This window comes from Camelina sativa, chromosome 7 (genome assembly GCF_030686135.1).
Source record: "Camelina sativa cultivar CO46 ecotype springtype chromosome 7, ASM3068613v1".
NCBI lineage: Eukaryota > Viridiplantae > Streptophyta > Magnoliopsida > Brassicales > Brassicaceae > Camelina > Camelina sativa.
In genome coordinates, this window is record NC_141886.1 from 31,422,900 (window position 1) to 31,437,390 (window position 14,491).

Here is a 14,491-nt window from a genome sequence, read left to right on the forward strand (position 1 = left end):
TCCTCTCTGTCCATTTTGACTTTTCTTTTTTTTCTTACCCTCTTTTTTTTTTTTTTTTTTAATAAAGAAACATAAACTAAAAAATATACGACCAGAAAATTACTGTCTGATATAGGAAAAAGAAATGTACATCGATCGATCCCACTTACAATTAAAAAAAAAAAAAAAAACTCGTTTTACCGATCAGTACAAATCAGGTTTGGAAGAACCAAAACAAGTCTAAACTAAACCGGAATATAACCGAACTCTAACTAGTAGGTAGTCCGGTTACTTGGTATGATTAGACCGTGGAAAGAAAGAACACTGCTTTTTTATTTAACAGAATGATGATGAATGATCCGGACGATCACAAATGTTGTTTGTTGTTACAGTTATCTCTTGTGTTAGGAGATGAATAGCTTCTCAGGTAGCTTCGCAGAACTGAATACCGCCACCGATTTGTACTGCAACATGCCAAAAATCAAAAATTGTGTTAACACGAACCGACTCAAACCAAAACCACACTTCTTCATTCGGTTTGATGAAACCAATAACTGATTTTTTTTAAGTTTTCCTTTTTTTTTTTTTTTTTTTTGTTCTTTACCTTGTCTTGTCTATACTTCATGCGTATAGAGTTTAAGGGGCATCCTTTGGTGTTAAGCTGTAGATCTTGCAAGGCGTGCACTGATTCTTTTAGATCGGACGCTTTGTACGTTGTGTAATGCTCAAGAGTTGGATTCTGTACCCCAAACAAAAAAAAAGACGAGTGAGTGAGATTTTGAAGATTCGTGGGACAGAAGCGATCTGTGTCTTAATGAAACAATGAAGAAGGAACACGAACCCAAGGGTGGCTTGATTGGTTCAATGTCCACTTGGCAAGAAAAACAGCCGAAGCAGCGATCACCGATGGAAGGAACTTCAAGAAAGGATAGTCTTTTAACGTCAATTCCGTTAGGTAATTCGCCAGATATTCCATTTCCAGACTTGGGCTCTTCAGATTCCAAAACAAAAAGGTTTCAATCTTTCTGCTTAATGTATTCTTATGATACATCTGATCTGATATTCAATAAAAAAGGGTACTTTACCGGGTATGAAGCTTGAGCTGCTCGAAGAAATCTCCTGCAAAGACCAATATATATACTTTTGAATCACCAAAAACACACACAAAAACATATGATGAAAGCATTTTGCATTGTCTGGTAAGATTACCTAAGGAATGTCTTTGAAGTGGGAGTGTAAATTTGAAAGCTAAAATGCTTGAGTACTTGGCTCTCCATTTCCAGGACCTGATCTCTTGTGTAAGTGTTATCCGTGATGAAGCAGAACTCCTCAATCCGTGGCGCACATATTTCCTCATATTTTCTTCATTACATTTCAAGAAACTCTTTTAGTTCTTGTTTGAGACCAGAGAATTGTTTGATCAATAGGTGATAGAGGAACTTACGAAGCAATGAGCATACAAGTGATGCCAAGCAATTGAAGTCTCTGTCTTTCCACGTAGTTTCCATGGAGAAACCAGTCTATCAAATACACTGTTAGGTAGAGAGTGTCAGGTACAAGTGTGTATTCCTCTGATACCTGAAATTTTTTTGAGTTGTCTCAGAAACAGACAAAAAGACTTCAAAACCAAGCAAGAAACAAACTGCTGGAAGTAAAACTAACCTCTACAAGCCAATCAACCAGAATTCCCCGCATTGTCTGAGTCACATCTCTTTGAGTCCTTTCCATAAAATCAGGAAATGGTCTGCGTTTAAGCTGCCAAGTTGACAAGTCGTCAGGAATCAATCAGATGCCACGAATGCATTATCGTAAAATTTCGAAATCCGAGGGAATATTACCTCAGCAACACGCAGGTTATAGTAGATATCAGGTGCATAAAGGCTACAGAGTAGAGGATCCTTGTCATCTAAATCAATGTCAACGAACTTTGGGATACTTGCGACACTGGAACTTGCTCCAACACAACTTCTTTCAACTGTTAACCATTTTGTAATAATACAACTGCATCAGAAATGTTATAAATCTCTAAGTAACACAAGCTTCAGCAACAGACCAAATGTAAACTTCACCTGTCCCAAGGGGTCTTGGAGGCAATCTTGAACTCGGCTTTGCGATAAAGCTATAAGATGCTTCGTTTGTACCCAAGCTCGTGCCTGTACAATCCGACAAGCTTCCTCCTGCTGAATTTGCCACAACATCTACCTTTTCATCTGTAACTTGTGAAGTAGCCGAAGAAGATGCCACCTTGGAAGAACTCGCTCGTCCCTTCTTTACCTGCTTAATATTGTCCACCTAAATGAAAAGCAGAACCAACACTTGTCAGCAAAAACATACTTATTGTCATAAAAAGTAGCAATTTAAAGAAGCAGCATTGCATAGTTAACAACCGCAACATTGAAGCAACTTGTGTAAGAATTCTCGCAGGTAACATTAGTAATGTCCTTGAGAACAGCTCGCTTCTTAGGTGCATTGGCTTTCTTCTCATCCAAGGCTGATCGTTTAGACTTTACTCTCAGAACCCGTCCCTGGTTATGTGATATAGCAGCCACTTCTGAAGATGTAATCAGCTTAGAAGAAGCACGCAAGGCAGAGGCAAGAGCACGAGTTACAGGGCGACCATGGAGCCGTATGGTGTTGCCAGAAACAGCATTCTCCTTTCCCATGATTGAAAACCCTTAAAGACGATCTACCCCTTTTTGATGCTTGAGCCTTAGCACCACATAACCTCTCGATCTGTGGAATTGAAGTCAGGAGAAATCGAAGATCAATGGTATGAAAGATGCAAGAAAACAGAGAGATCTAACAGAGGAAAAAACTTATATCTAAGGAAAGAGAGCAATGCATATAGTAAGCTTGGAGAAATTGTTTAGCCTAAAGAAAGCAAGAGAGTTATGCTCCTAAACAAGGGTTGTTTATCAGATCATACACGACGACTCGAGCCAGAACTGTACCACACAATTTAGTTCGTCAAGTTCCAAAGTTTCAAACTTTATAAAAGTCAAGTCAGATTCATGGTGAAATAACAGAGTAATTGTGAATTACTGACCAAAAAAATCAGAAACTGTAAAGCAGAAAAACCCTCAAAGCCTCCTTGAAAAAGAAAAAGTCGCAGCAAATTTAATAGAAGTAGCAAACACGGAGCGACTCCGCGCAAAATTTGGAGAAATAAAATTTGTAAGAGAAAATGTCAAAGCGAAAATTAGTAAAGTTTGGTTCTTTATTTCATGGGTTTTGATGTATAAAAATGTTGTAATATGCCCCATAAGAAATTGGAACAATAAAAGGAACTAATATAATTCATCTCAGGAAAACGAACAGACCCATGATTTTAAAGCTACAAGCAAGAAGATCTCTTTAAACAAAAAAAACAAAAAAAATCATCTTCGATCCGTTCGTAAAAGGGAACCAACTATCACATTCTCTTTTAATTATTCCAAGCAAATCCGAGTGACCAATGAAGAAGCCAAGAGAAAAAAAAAGCTTTTAAAAACCAAAAGAAAGTTTCAAGAAACCATCCCAGAAAACCGCCTTAAAAAATGCAGGGTCGGCGTGAAAAAAAATATAATCCAAAACGGAGAAGATGGAGATAGACTATAAAGATGGGAACTTACGCTTCAGATAATTCTTCAGGAAGAAGAAGAAAAAAAGAAGTCCTTTTGTTGTTTTGTTTGGGAAAGGAGCTGTTGGAACCAAAAAAAAAAAAAAATGGGGAGCTTGGTTGGACAGATCGAGAGAGTAAATTGGGTATAGTCAATTTGCTTTTATGCAAAAAGGTCTGTGTCTGTCTCTCTGAATCAGCGGGATAGACAATGTGTTTAAAGATATTATTAATTTAATTTTCATTTTTATTTTTTCTAAAATAGAAACTCTTTTTATATATATATAGGCGTATATATTTAGAGGAAGAATATGTTTTATCTATACTTCTCTCTAACCAAACTCATTTGACTGTTTGACCATGAAGTTAGGGAGAAACAAGTTTATAACTAATTTGTAGTTAATTTTTTCAATTTTGGTATGTGACTGAACATACTAGCTTTTTCTTTAGATTTTGGTAACTAATTATTTACCTTATTTTCACCTTAATCATCTGTTGCTATTTTGGGTTCTGTGTCATTTTCATCTCCATTAACCTGTTGTTATTAATGAGAGGATTTATTATGCAAACTGTATGTTTTTTTTTTATCTTTTTCTTTTGTTCGAATGTTTATTTATTTATTTACTTTTGGTATTTAAATAGTAAAAGGACGATAGAGGTATGAATAGTTACGGTTTCCAAGATCTGTATCCATCATAACATGCACATTTATTTACACCGTTCAAATGCAAATATGTTAACTCTAGACAGCGTGGCTATTCATCCAAAGGTAAAATAAAAGTGATTAAACAACACAAATTCTGTTCAAAGGTAAAAAGTAAAAGAGTGATTAAAATACAAAACTCCTCTGTTCAAATTTTGAAGATTTGAAGAAAGATTCCACCAGTTTATTTTTTAATGTTAAAGTTTTAAACTTTTGAAATATATATTAATAACACACACACTAACTAGTAAAAATAAAAACAAAGACCAAATGCACGTTTACCCCAGAATCAGTCTTCTGATTTATATTTACGTTTCTATATGTTTCTTTTAATATTCCCCTAATAGCTTATCCGGGCACCACATGCTAAAAGGATCCATCCATAAATTCCACACTATCTTTTCAACTTTTTTTTTGTTGGTTTGTAGAGAACTTAAAAGAATCCGTTTTATTTCTATTGGATTTGCTCCGTTTTAAAAACATATACATATACTTAAGACGCTCTCGTAAAAGATAACATACATTATGTGATTTGCTAACACACTTTTTTATTTCATGTAAAACAAAACTTTATAAGTATCTAATTTTCTCAGCGGTTACTTTGACCAAATCTAGATGTTATAAAAACTTGGTCATTAGAGATCTTTCCGCTACTAAAACGTTCTACAAACCCCCTTTTTGAAATAACAGGGAGTTATAAAAACTGTAATAGATCTCATTGTCCTTGGATAAATTAGTTTAAAAGGAAATTATAATATATCACTGTGATGATGCGTAGATCCGCAGGAGGCACTTAGAAAAAGAAAAGATACTCCTTAGGAAGTGAACAATAAATATAAAGTGGTGGAATCTGCCATTTCAGGTCTTTGTTACGTTCATGACTTAATTATATATGGCTTGATGATCGATTTCTTGTAGGTACATACATCTTAGCTATGTGCCTATGTCCATTTTATCAGAATATTGCCGTATTTTATTATCATTTGTTGTTTGATAGAATTCATTATTCATTATAATTAGCTTTGTTTTTTTAAAAAAAAATATTAAAAACTGTTCGAAATACTACTACCAGATTTGAAATAGAAATTGAATTTGAAATAAAGGTAACATTTAAGTTGTGCTTTCGTTTTGAAAATGTTTTTAAAAAGTTAAAGTTGAGTGTATTCTTTTGCTAAGAAGTGAAAAGTCAAAAAGATTATAAGTCAAAACTTTCATATGAGAACTCTGATGTTAAATGTAACCGAAGAAAGAATACAAAAAAACACAAAAAAGTAAGTATACTTAGGATATATTTTATAGACGCACAGCACAACACACGAGTAATTTAAAAAGCCACAGTGACGAGCTAGCAATAGTCTCACTTACCACATGCGATGAGGGGGGGGGGGGGGGACTAGACATCTTGGATTTCAAAATTTAAGAGCATTGTATGGAACTATGGATCAACTACTATATTATTATATACTATGTTTTTTGTTTTATATAGAAGTAGAGTAATGCGTTAAAGCTGTAAGTGTGAGAAGGACGTAACGAGAAGTCTTCGTGGACCTAATAATAACGTTTTACGGTTTTATCCAAAGACCCAAAAAGTGAGATCTACGATTTCAATTTCAAACTCTAAAAAAAATAAAAGAAATATTCACAGAAACAGATCTAATGATCTAATATAAGCTTTAGTAATAAAAATAATGTCATGTTTGGTTTAGTCCATAATTCAATTCGTATAATTTGAACACACTCCCAGCTTTCCCACCTCAGCCTTTTAGACCCCATATACCCATCTCTTAACATATATGGCCGTAAGCAAAGTCGAGAAAGAAATAACGATGCATGGGTAAAGTTTGAGTAATGTGATCCATGAATTTGCTTCTTTTGTAAGAACAGCAAAAAATGGGCCGGTGGAATAATATGTATGTCCGTTTAGATGAAAGTGAAAAAGAATGACATTATTAAAAAGAATGACAGTATGTGAAATTTTCTTGAAAAGAAAACTCATCATAATCAAGAAATCTCAAACGTAACACGTCTGACTGATTCCTAAACGCAGGCTTGCAAATCGTGTGGAAGAGAGAGGGGATCAGTTCAGTGCAAGCGAAAGCATCCAAATTGGAGGATTCATAAGTCGACGAGATCATCATATCAAAAGAAAGGCGTTACTCTTTTTTTTTTTTTTGAATATAAAAAAAAATAAAAGAGTAATATTAAATATAATATAGTTTTGATACCTTTTTGGCTTTTTCTAGATTAGTATAACTTAAAAGAAAAAAAATACTCGGAAGAGAAATTAGACAGGAAAAAACACATGAAAGTCAAAAAGAACCAAAGGGGTTGGTGAAGGAAGAAGAAGACAAAGATGAGGCGTGCTTAACGCTCGTTTCTCTCTTTTTAGGTGTTCGTCAAAAATTGATTCCTCTCTTTAATTTTGCATTAGCCTATAGGTTGGAGAGTTAACTCTCTCTCTCTCTCTCTCTCTCTTTTTTTCTTTCAGTTTACACATACATATAAACAGTTGGACCCTAATTTTGCGAATTCTCTTTGAAATTTTTCACCTTTCAGGTCGAATTTGTTGGTGTTTTTGAGAGATATGTCAAAAATGGGTTCGTTAGGGATGCTTTCGAGGAGAACGTTGGCTACGAACTTGCCCGTCATGGTTGAGGTCTGTTCCTCGTACTTCTCCTTTTCCTATTTTTTGCATTTTATTCCCTTCTTTCATTTCTTTAGTTGAAATAAATTGGTTTTGGGTTTTTGCGTGCAGATTCGGAAATTAATGAAGGAATTGACGAACCCTATGTCTCTCGCTCAGGTTTGTCCTCCTCTCTAAAAACAACATCTACTTAAAAAAGTTGTTCACACTCACACACACACAAAATAAAAATCAAGACTTGGGGTTTCGTGATTTGTTTAGTCTAATAAGTCTGCTAATTCTCTTGCTCATTGACAACAAAAAAGACATTAAAAAAAAAAAATCATGTTTCATATGGGGGGGGGGGGGGGGGGGGGATTATTACAGGGAGTTGTGCATTGGCAGCCTCCTCAGAAAGCCTTAGACAAAGTCAAGGAGCTTGTCTGGGATCCTACTGTTAGCTCTTATGGACCCGATGAAGGTCTTCCTGAGTTAAGAATGGCTCTTCTGACCAAGGTATGAGCGACGTTTGTCAAATTGTTTTACTTTGTGGTTTCATTTTTGAACAAAAAAAGAAAATGCTAATCCATCTTTCCTACTACTCTGAAGCTGCGTGAAGAAAACAAGCTAACCAAATCAGCTGTGATGGTTACTGCTGGTGCCAATCAGGTACTCTCCTATCTTTCTTTTTGTTTGATTACCTATAACGTTGCTACTTGCTAGGCTTTGCTTCTAGTCTCAGTCTCTTGTTTTTTTTGTATCTAGTGCAGGCGTTTGTCAATCTTGTTATTGCACTTTGTGATGCCGGTGATTCTGTTGTCATGTTTGAGCCATACTACTTCAATTCCTACATGGCCTTTCAGATGACTGGAGTCACCAACATTTTAGTTGGTCCTGGAAAGCCAGATACTCTCTATCCTGACGCAGGTACGTCCTTGCTTTTTTTAAACCCTTTTTCAGTCAGCTTCTAGTTTGTGACTGACTTGTGTGAAGAGTCTCTTTTTTTTTGGTTCCAGACTGGTTAGAGAAGACACTCTCTGAGTCTAAACCGACTCCCAAAGTTGTAACTGTTGTGAATCCTGGCAACCCAAGTGGCACCTATGTCCCTGAACCTCTTCTTAAGAGGATTTCACAGATTTGCAAAGATGCTGGGTGTTGGCTCATTGTAGATAACACATACGAGTGAGTTTTCTCATTTGATATTCCCCCCCTTGATTGAATGTAGATTTGATCTTGATTTGGAAACCGCAGGTATTTCTTGTATGATGGTTTAAAACATTGTTGCATTGAGGGAGACCACATTGTTAATGTCTTCTCCTTCTCTAAAACCTACGGCATGATGGGTTGGAGGCTTGGATACGTAAGTCCCTCCATCCAATTTTATTCAACTGTTAGATTTGGGATTTTATCATCTTATGAAAACGTCGTATGCAGATAGCTTACTCAGAGAGATTAGATGGGTTTGCAACAGAGCTTGTGAAGATTCAAGACAACATCCCAATCTGTGCAGCAATAATCTCGCAGCGACTGGGTCTATACGCATTAGAGGAAGGCTCTGGGTGGATAGCAGAGCGGGTAAAGGGTCTAGTGAAGAACCGGGAGATTGTGAAAGAGGCCCTTGAGCCGCTGGGGAAGGAGAACATTAAGGGAGGAGAAGGAGCGATTTACCTGTGGGCTAAACTACCGGAAGGACACAGAGATAGTTTCAAGGTGGTGCGGTGGCTGGCTCACCGCCATGGTGTGGTGGTGATCCCGGGGTGTGCAAGTGGTAGCCCAGGGTATCTCCGGGTTTCCTTTGGAGGGTTGCAGGAGGAAGAAATGAGAGCTGCAGCGGAGAGGCTGAGGAAAGGGTTAGAGGAGCTACTTCACAGTGGAATGGTGGAGTGAGAGTGAGAGATGTTGTTGTTGTTAACTCAAAAGATGGAGTGGTCACTTTGCGTTTAATTGAAGCTACAGAGTGTTTGTTTATTCAATAATAATAATAATCAATAGCTGATTCTTCTTTACAATAAATAGTCAATTGTATTGGGGAAACCAATGGTTCGATCCTTGTTCCCTTTGGTATACCGTATATGTATACTCTTTTTACTTATCCACCATTGAATATTTCTATCAACAAAAATGCAAAGTTTACTCTGATTTTGAATAACCAAATCGAAAAGCAAATCTTGGAATAGCTTCGTCGTTATGAGAAAGTTGATGATAATGTGGACTTTAATTTGAATTTATGAACCCACCAGAGAATTAAAAGTTAAATCGATGATTTTAGGCTTTATTAGTTTGAAAGTGGGCCGTATATGGGCCCGGATCTAGAATTTGAATCGAACCCGAATAAATAGAGAGAGAGATTGGATCATAACGACTTGACGTGGCTTCCATTTTCTTCTTTTCTTCTACTTCACCGTTCCAACTTCGCCGACGGGTCGCATCTCCGATATCTGGAGACGGAGAGAGAGATAGAGAGAGAGAGAAAGAAGAGAAATTTGGGGGCTCCGAGATCCAAGCTCTTGCTTCGGAACCCTAGGTTTAGTTTTTGAAACCAGAGGCTATTTGTGAGTAGAAAGAGGCGAGAGGAAGAAAATGGTTGGTAGTAGTAATTCGTTGGCGGGTCTACAAGATCACTTGAGATTAGCGAGAGAATACGCATTAGAAGGATCCTATGACACATCTGTCATCTTCTTCGATGGCGCCATTGCTCAGATCAACAAGTAAGTTGCTTCTTGAATCTCGAAATCTTTAACTTTTCTTTTTGCAATGTCTTCAATCCCTAGCTAAGTTTTGATTTTTTTTGAATGGAAATGGGCTTACTACTACTTCGCATCATTTCTCCGTTGGAACAAAGTTAGAATTTTTTTGGTGTGACTATACTTAGAAACTGTATTAGTATGCGTAGTGAAAGATAGAACACTCTTATAATACTACTGCATTATGTGGTTTTTAAGCGATGGTATACTGTTTATTAGGCATTTAAACACCCTTGATGATCCTTTGGCGCGGACGAAATGGATGAACGTTAAAAAAGCCATTATGGAAGAGACGGAAGTTGTTAAGCAGTTGGATGCAGAGAGGAGAGCTTTTAAAGATGCTCCTACTGGGCGTCGCGCTGCTTCTCCTCCCATCAATACCAAATCTTCTTTTGTTTTTCAGCCTTTGGATGAGTATCCAACTTCATCCGGTGGTCCAATGGATGACCCTGATGTGTGGAGGCCTCCTACCCGTGATGTTACTAGTAGAAGACCTGCCAGGTCTGGTCAAAGTGGTATGAGAAAATCACCTCAAGATGGGGCTTGGGCTCGTGGCCCTACAACTCGGACAGGTCCAGCTTCCCGCGGTGGAAGAGGTGGGGCTACTAGTAAGTCCACTGCAGGTGCCCGTTCTTCCACTGCCGGAAAGAAAGGAGCTGCCTCTAAATCTACCAAGGCAGATTCTACGGTAAGTTATATGTTTCTGCCTTTTGGGCACTGCCAATAGAGATGTTAGCTTGAAAAAATTCAATGAGTCACTTATAGACTATGGCATTTACGTTTCCATTACTTTTCTTTGGTAATAAACATAATGTCCTGAAAGTTCTAAGTTGGTGGTATATAATAGTAGGTCTGATGTATCAAAGATCAAACATGTCTGTTGCGGTTTATGAATGTCTAATTCTGTACTCCGTAGTTCGAAATTTTAGAGTGATATTTATGTTTTCCTGTAATGATATTGAGTCAGTAGTTTCCACCTATTGTCCCCAACTGATAAAACTTCTGGCCTCATTGATATCAGAATGGCGATGCTGAAGAGGGGAAGTCAAAAAGGGGACTGTATGAGGGTCCTGATGAGGACCTGGCTGCTATGCTTGAAAGGGATGTGTTGGACTCAACTCCTGGTGTCCGTTGGGATGATGTTGCAGGTTTGTCTGAAGCCAAGAGGCTGCTTGAGGAGGCAGTTGTCCTTCCTTTATGGATGCCCGAATACTTTCAGGTACTTTGTTTCTGTTTCTTATGCTGCTAACTTTGGATTTTGTATTTTACTATTATTAGACTATGGAGCAACCATACAGAATAAAACTGCCGCTTCATCAATTCCATACTCCTTATGCTTATCTTCTAGGTATGGAGGATAATTAATTTGATTGTTTTTGTTTCTCTTCAGGGTATTCGAAGACCGTGGAAAGGAGTTCTCATGTTTGGTCCTCCTGGGACAGGTAAAACTCTGTTGGCGAAAGCAGTTGCAACCGAGTGTGGTACCACTTTCTTCAACGTCTCTTCTGCTACATTAGCTTCAAAATGGCGTGGAGAGAGTGAGCGCATGGTCAGATGCTTGTTTGATCTCGCGAGGGCATATGCTCCAAGTACAATATTTATTGATGAGATCGACTCTCTGTGCAATTCGCGGGGGTAATTTTACTCACAACACTGAGACCTCAGTACCGAATTGAATGGATCTGTAATTGATGGAGGGTATGATGCAGGGGTTCTGGAGAGCATGAATCGTCAAGAAGGGTGAAGTCAGAACTCCTAGTTCAAGTAGATGGAGTGAGCAATACAGCGACAAATGAAGACGGTAGTCGCAAAATAGTAATGGTATTGGCAGCTACCAACTTCCCATGGGACATAGATGAAGCTCTCAGGTTTCAATTATTTTTTTGGGAGTGAATGCCGTCTGTCTTTCTGACTTGTTCAAGTCTAATGAAACTGCTAACTCTTGAGAGCTAATGTTGTTGCAGGAGGAGGCTGGAAAAACGTATATATATCCCACTTCCAGATTTTGAAAGTCGCAAGGCTCTTATCAATATAAATCTGAGAACAGTTGAGGTTAGTTGGTGAATAATACATTGTAAAATGATCTAATCGGCTGGTACAAGGCAATCTAGCGCAATGAGTGTTGTCACATTTTCAGGTGGCGAGTGATGTAAACATTGAAGATGTGGCTCGGAGAACGGAAGGGTACAGTGGAGACGATCTGACTAATGTGTGTAGGGACGCGTCAATGAACGGGATGAGGCGTAAGATAGCAGGGAAAACGAGGGATGAGATAAAGAACATGTCAAAGGACGATATCTCAAATGATCCAGTGGCTATGTGTGATTTCGAAGAGGCCATCAGAAAAGTGCAACCGAGTGTGTCTTCCTCTGATATCGAGAAACACGAGAAGTGGCTCTCTGAGTTTGGATCGGCTTAATTAAAACCCATTAGTGTCAAGGTATATGTGTGTGTGCCTTTTACTTGTGTTTGTTTATTATATCATTATCATTATTATTTGCCAGTCATTTATCACTGTATTCTTGTGTTTCTCTATATTTAAAACCTCTATAAAGGAATGGATTTGTATGATATTGTTTTCTTAGGTTTTTTTCCTTTTTGGGTTCATAGTAAAGTACCAAGTAGAAGAAAAAAAGAAACAAGCAAAGTATACCTTGTAAATAATTTCAGAATGAAATTTATTATCAAACCAAACAACACTTTTTCTTTATATTTAAACATAAACGAAATTCACAAAATAAATCCATCAAAATCTGATTTGAATTCTAAAACTGATCTCTTTTTTTTTTTTTCTTTTTTTCTTATTATAGTCCAATAGTTTAGCTATGTCTTCATCAGTACAGTACAATCATTCACTGTTCTGTTACATAAATAAAAAGGGATATATCTGAGTTTGTAATTGATGAGAATGTAAAGAGGACAAGGCAGCACCGTTTATCATCAGACAGACCAGTTTCGAGAGTGTTCCTGCATCGTTGGGGCGTGCCCTCTATTCTGTTTACGTGATTCGGTGATTATATTTATTTATATAGCATATCATTATCACCTACAAAACAAAATAAAATAAGTACTATAATTCTATGATATGAATATGATCCTCATGCATGCATACATACATAATGTTTTTAAGTTGTCGATCGAGGTGGATTATTATTATAATTGGTAGCATGCAGATTTGCAGAAGATCATATCTCTTCCCTCCAATCACACCTTTACATCATAAAAGTTCAGTTGTTGTTTTTTTTTTTAATGATTCCGACAACCCTTAATTTGTAGTATTTCCATATTAGATCGAAATATCTCATTTCCCAATAATAAATCAATCAATAAAAGAAAGCTAGATCAGATGCATGGATGGGTTTATTTGGCAAATTTTGGCTTGTTATGTGCATTATTTTATCACCCGAAATCCCATCTACATTGCCCTCGATCTTCAAAATTTTGCCAGAAGTTTTCGTGTTTCCTCATACAGTTATCTGTTATCATTGGAAAATGTCATTTGACCTCTTTTGATATAATAATCTTAAAAGCTGCTAGCTCATCTACATTTACAAATGTGAATTATTGTTCCGACCAATAGAAAAAGATACTTATTTTCAGAATGTATGATATATACCACACCTTTTACCTACTTTATACAATATTATTTTCCTAATAAGGAAGGAAAATAATATACTTGCATGAATTGCCAGAAAAAAAGTCAGATTCAGTTAACAATTGTGTTAACTGATAACAATATATAATTATAGCTAAGCTATAGGATTCCGACTGTAGAGAAATATGACTGGGTAGAGGGTATAAGTTCTTAAGATTTTAAGAAATACTTTACCACTAAATTACCAGTTACATTCAATAAACAAGACAAAGATTATTTTCATATCTACATTTTTTTGCTTTTCTGTTTAACATGTTGAGCTATCAATTTATATAGCAATATATATATATATATAACATATATTAAATTAGTTAAGTTTACTAACATTGTGAGAATGTGAGTTTGGTTAATAATTAGTGATGTGCGTTGAAAAGATTATGAGTGTTAGAGGTCCGACATATCTTCAGTGGTGTTTCAGAAATAATGTATAATAAAAAAAATCCAAAATAAGTCCAAAGAATATGAAAGATGGGAGTTATTTCAACGTGGACAATTATCAACCATGTCAAAAACGCATTTCAACTCCTCAATGTGTTGTTGTTATTATATATGTTCCATATCGAATTGACCCAACACAAGCAAAAAATACGCAAAAAGATTATACGATAATTCCATTCTCTAGTATATCATACATATATTCCGATGTATTAATGATGTGAATATAATGTGGAAATAGATGTGGAAAGCATGATCATGTGAAGAACACGTGACGTGCAGATGAATTGCAAGTGATGATATATGCATATCCATGTCATGTGTTTATCATGTACTTATGTGTATTATCGACGTGTTTTCCATACATGCATATGTGTATTATATTAATAATATTATATATATGGTTTTTGTTTGTGGAATGTTTTTGGTGCTCGGACGTTTTAATTTGGTTACGGTTAGTATTAATTGTTTTTTTGATACAGAACATTTTCTCATGATCTTAGATTCTTAGAATTTATTGAACATAATTTCTTGTTTAATGATCAGATTTACAGAATGCCACCATGATTTATGCTTACATTTCTGTTTTCACTTGTGTATAAATAAATATAGAAAAGAAGATTTGTGAAGTACAAACAAAAACAAATAACTGATACATTATTGCTAATTATCAAACAAAACTTATTTTAGTGGTATTTTGAGGAATTCCTCTAATTGTACACTAATTTTGAAGTAATTATATTTACTTCCAATA

General features: G+C 36.3%; 3 protein-coding genes across 7 annotated transcripts; 2 read left to right on the forward strand and 1 right to left on the reverse strand.

Moving 5' to 3' along the window:
- Positions 1-86: 86 nt before the first annotated feature.
- On the reverse strand, positions 87-3,826 carry LOC104703408 (cyclin-A2-4). 2 transcript variants are annotated; one of them, XM_010419414.3, is made up of 11 exons: positions 3,591-3,826; positions 2,367-2,712; positions 2,049-2,271; positions 1,818-1,954; positions 1,642-1,734; positions 1,424-1,557; positions 1,189-1,341; positions 1,065-1,098; positions 821-970; positions 584-718; positions 87-443 (listed from the first exon to the last, which is right to left on the reverse strand). In XM_010419414.3, exons 2-11 carry the CDS (start codon positions 2,640-2,642, stop codon positions 384-386), a joined length of 1,395 nt encoding a protein of 464 aa, XP_010417716.2. In that variant the 5' UTR covers positions 2,643-2,712; positions 3,591-3,826; the 3' UTR covers positions 87-383. The 2 variants fall into 2 exon arrangements, with proteins under 2 accessions (XP_010417716.2, XP_087313633.1); XM_087457507.1 differs by having other exon boundaries at positions 3,026-3,758.
- Positions 3,827-6,521: 2,695 nt separating this feature from the next.
- Positions 6,522-9,025, forward strand: LOC104703410 (aromatic aminotransferase ISS1). Of its 4 annotated transcripts, none has more exons than XM_010419418.3 (9): positions 6,522-6,718; positions 6,837-6,936; positions 7,036-7,083; positions 7,291-7,419; positions 7,513-7,572; positions 7,674-7,830; positions 7,920-8,085; positions 8,155-8,263; positions 8,338-9,025. In XM_010419418.3, exons 2-9 carry the CDS (start codon positions 6,865-6,867, stop codon positions 8,788-8,790), a joined length of 1,194 nt encoding a protein of 397 aa, XP_010417720.1. In that variant the 5' UTR covers positions 6,522-6,718; positions 6,837-6,864; the 3' UTR covers positions 8,791-9,025. The 4 variants fall into 4 exon arrangements, with proteins under 4 accessions (XP_010417720.1, XP_010417721.1, XP_087313635.1 ...); XM_010419419.3 differs by having other exon boundaries at positions 6,522-6,669; XM_087457509.1 differs by having other exon boundaries at positions 6,542-6,669; positions 7,669-7,830.
- A 217-nt stretch (positions 9,026-9,242) lies between these two features.
- Positions 9,243-12,218, forward strand: LOC109124588 (katanin p60 ATPase-containing subunit A1). Its single transcript, XM_010419417.3, has 7 exons — positions 9,243-9,611; positions 9,867-10,335; positions 10,669-10,866; positions 11,038-11,282; positions 11,357-11,515; positions 11,612-11,699; positions 11,785-12,218. The coding sequence occupies exons 1-7, from the start codon at positions 9,484-9,486 to the stop codon at positions 12,064-12,066; spliced, it is 1,569 nt and encodes a 522-aa protein (XP_010417719.1). The 5' UTR covers positions 9,243-9,483; the 3' UTR covers positions 12,067-12,218.
- The last annotated feature ends 2,273 nt before the right edge of the window (positions 12,219-14,491 follow it).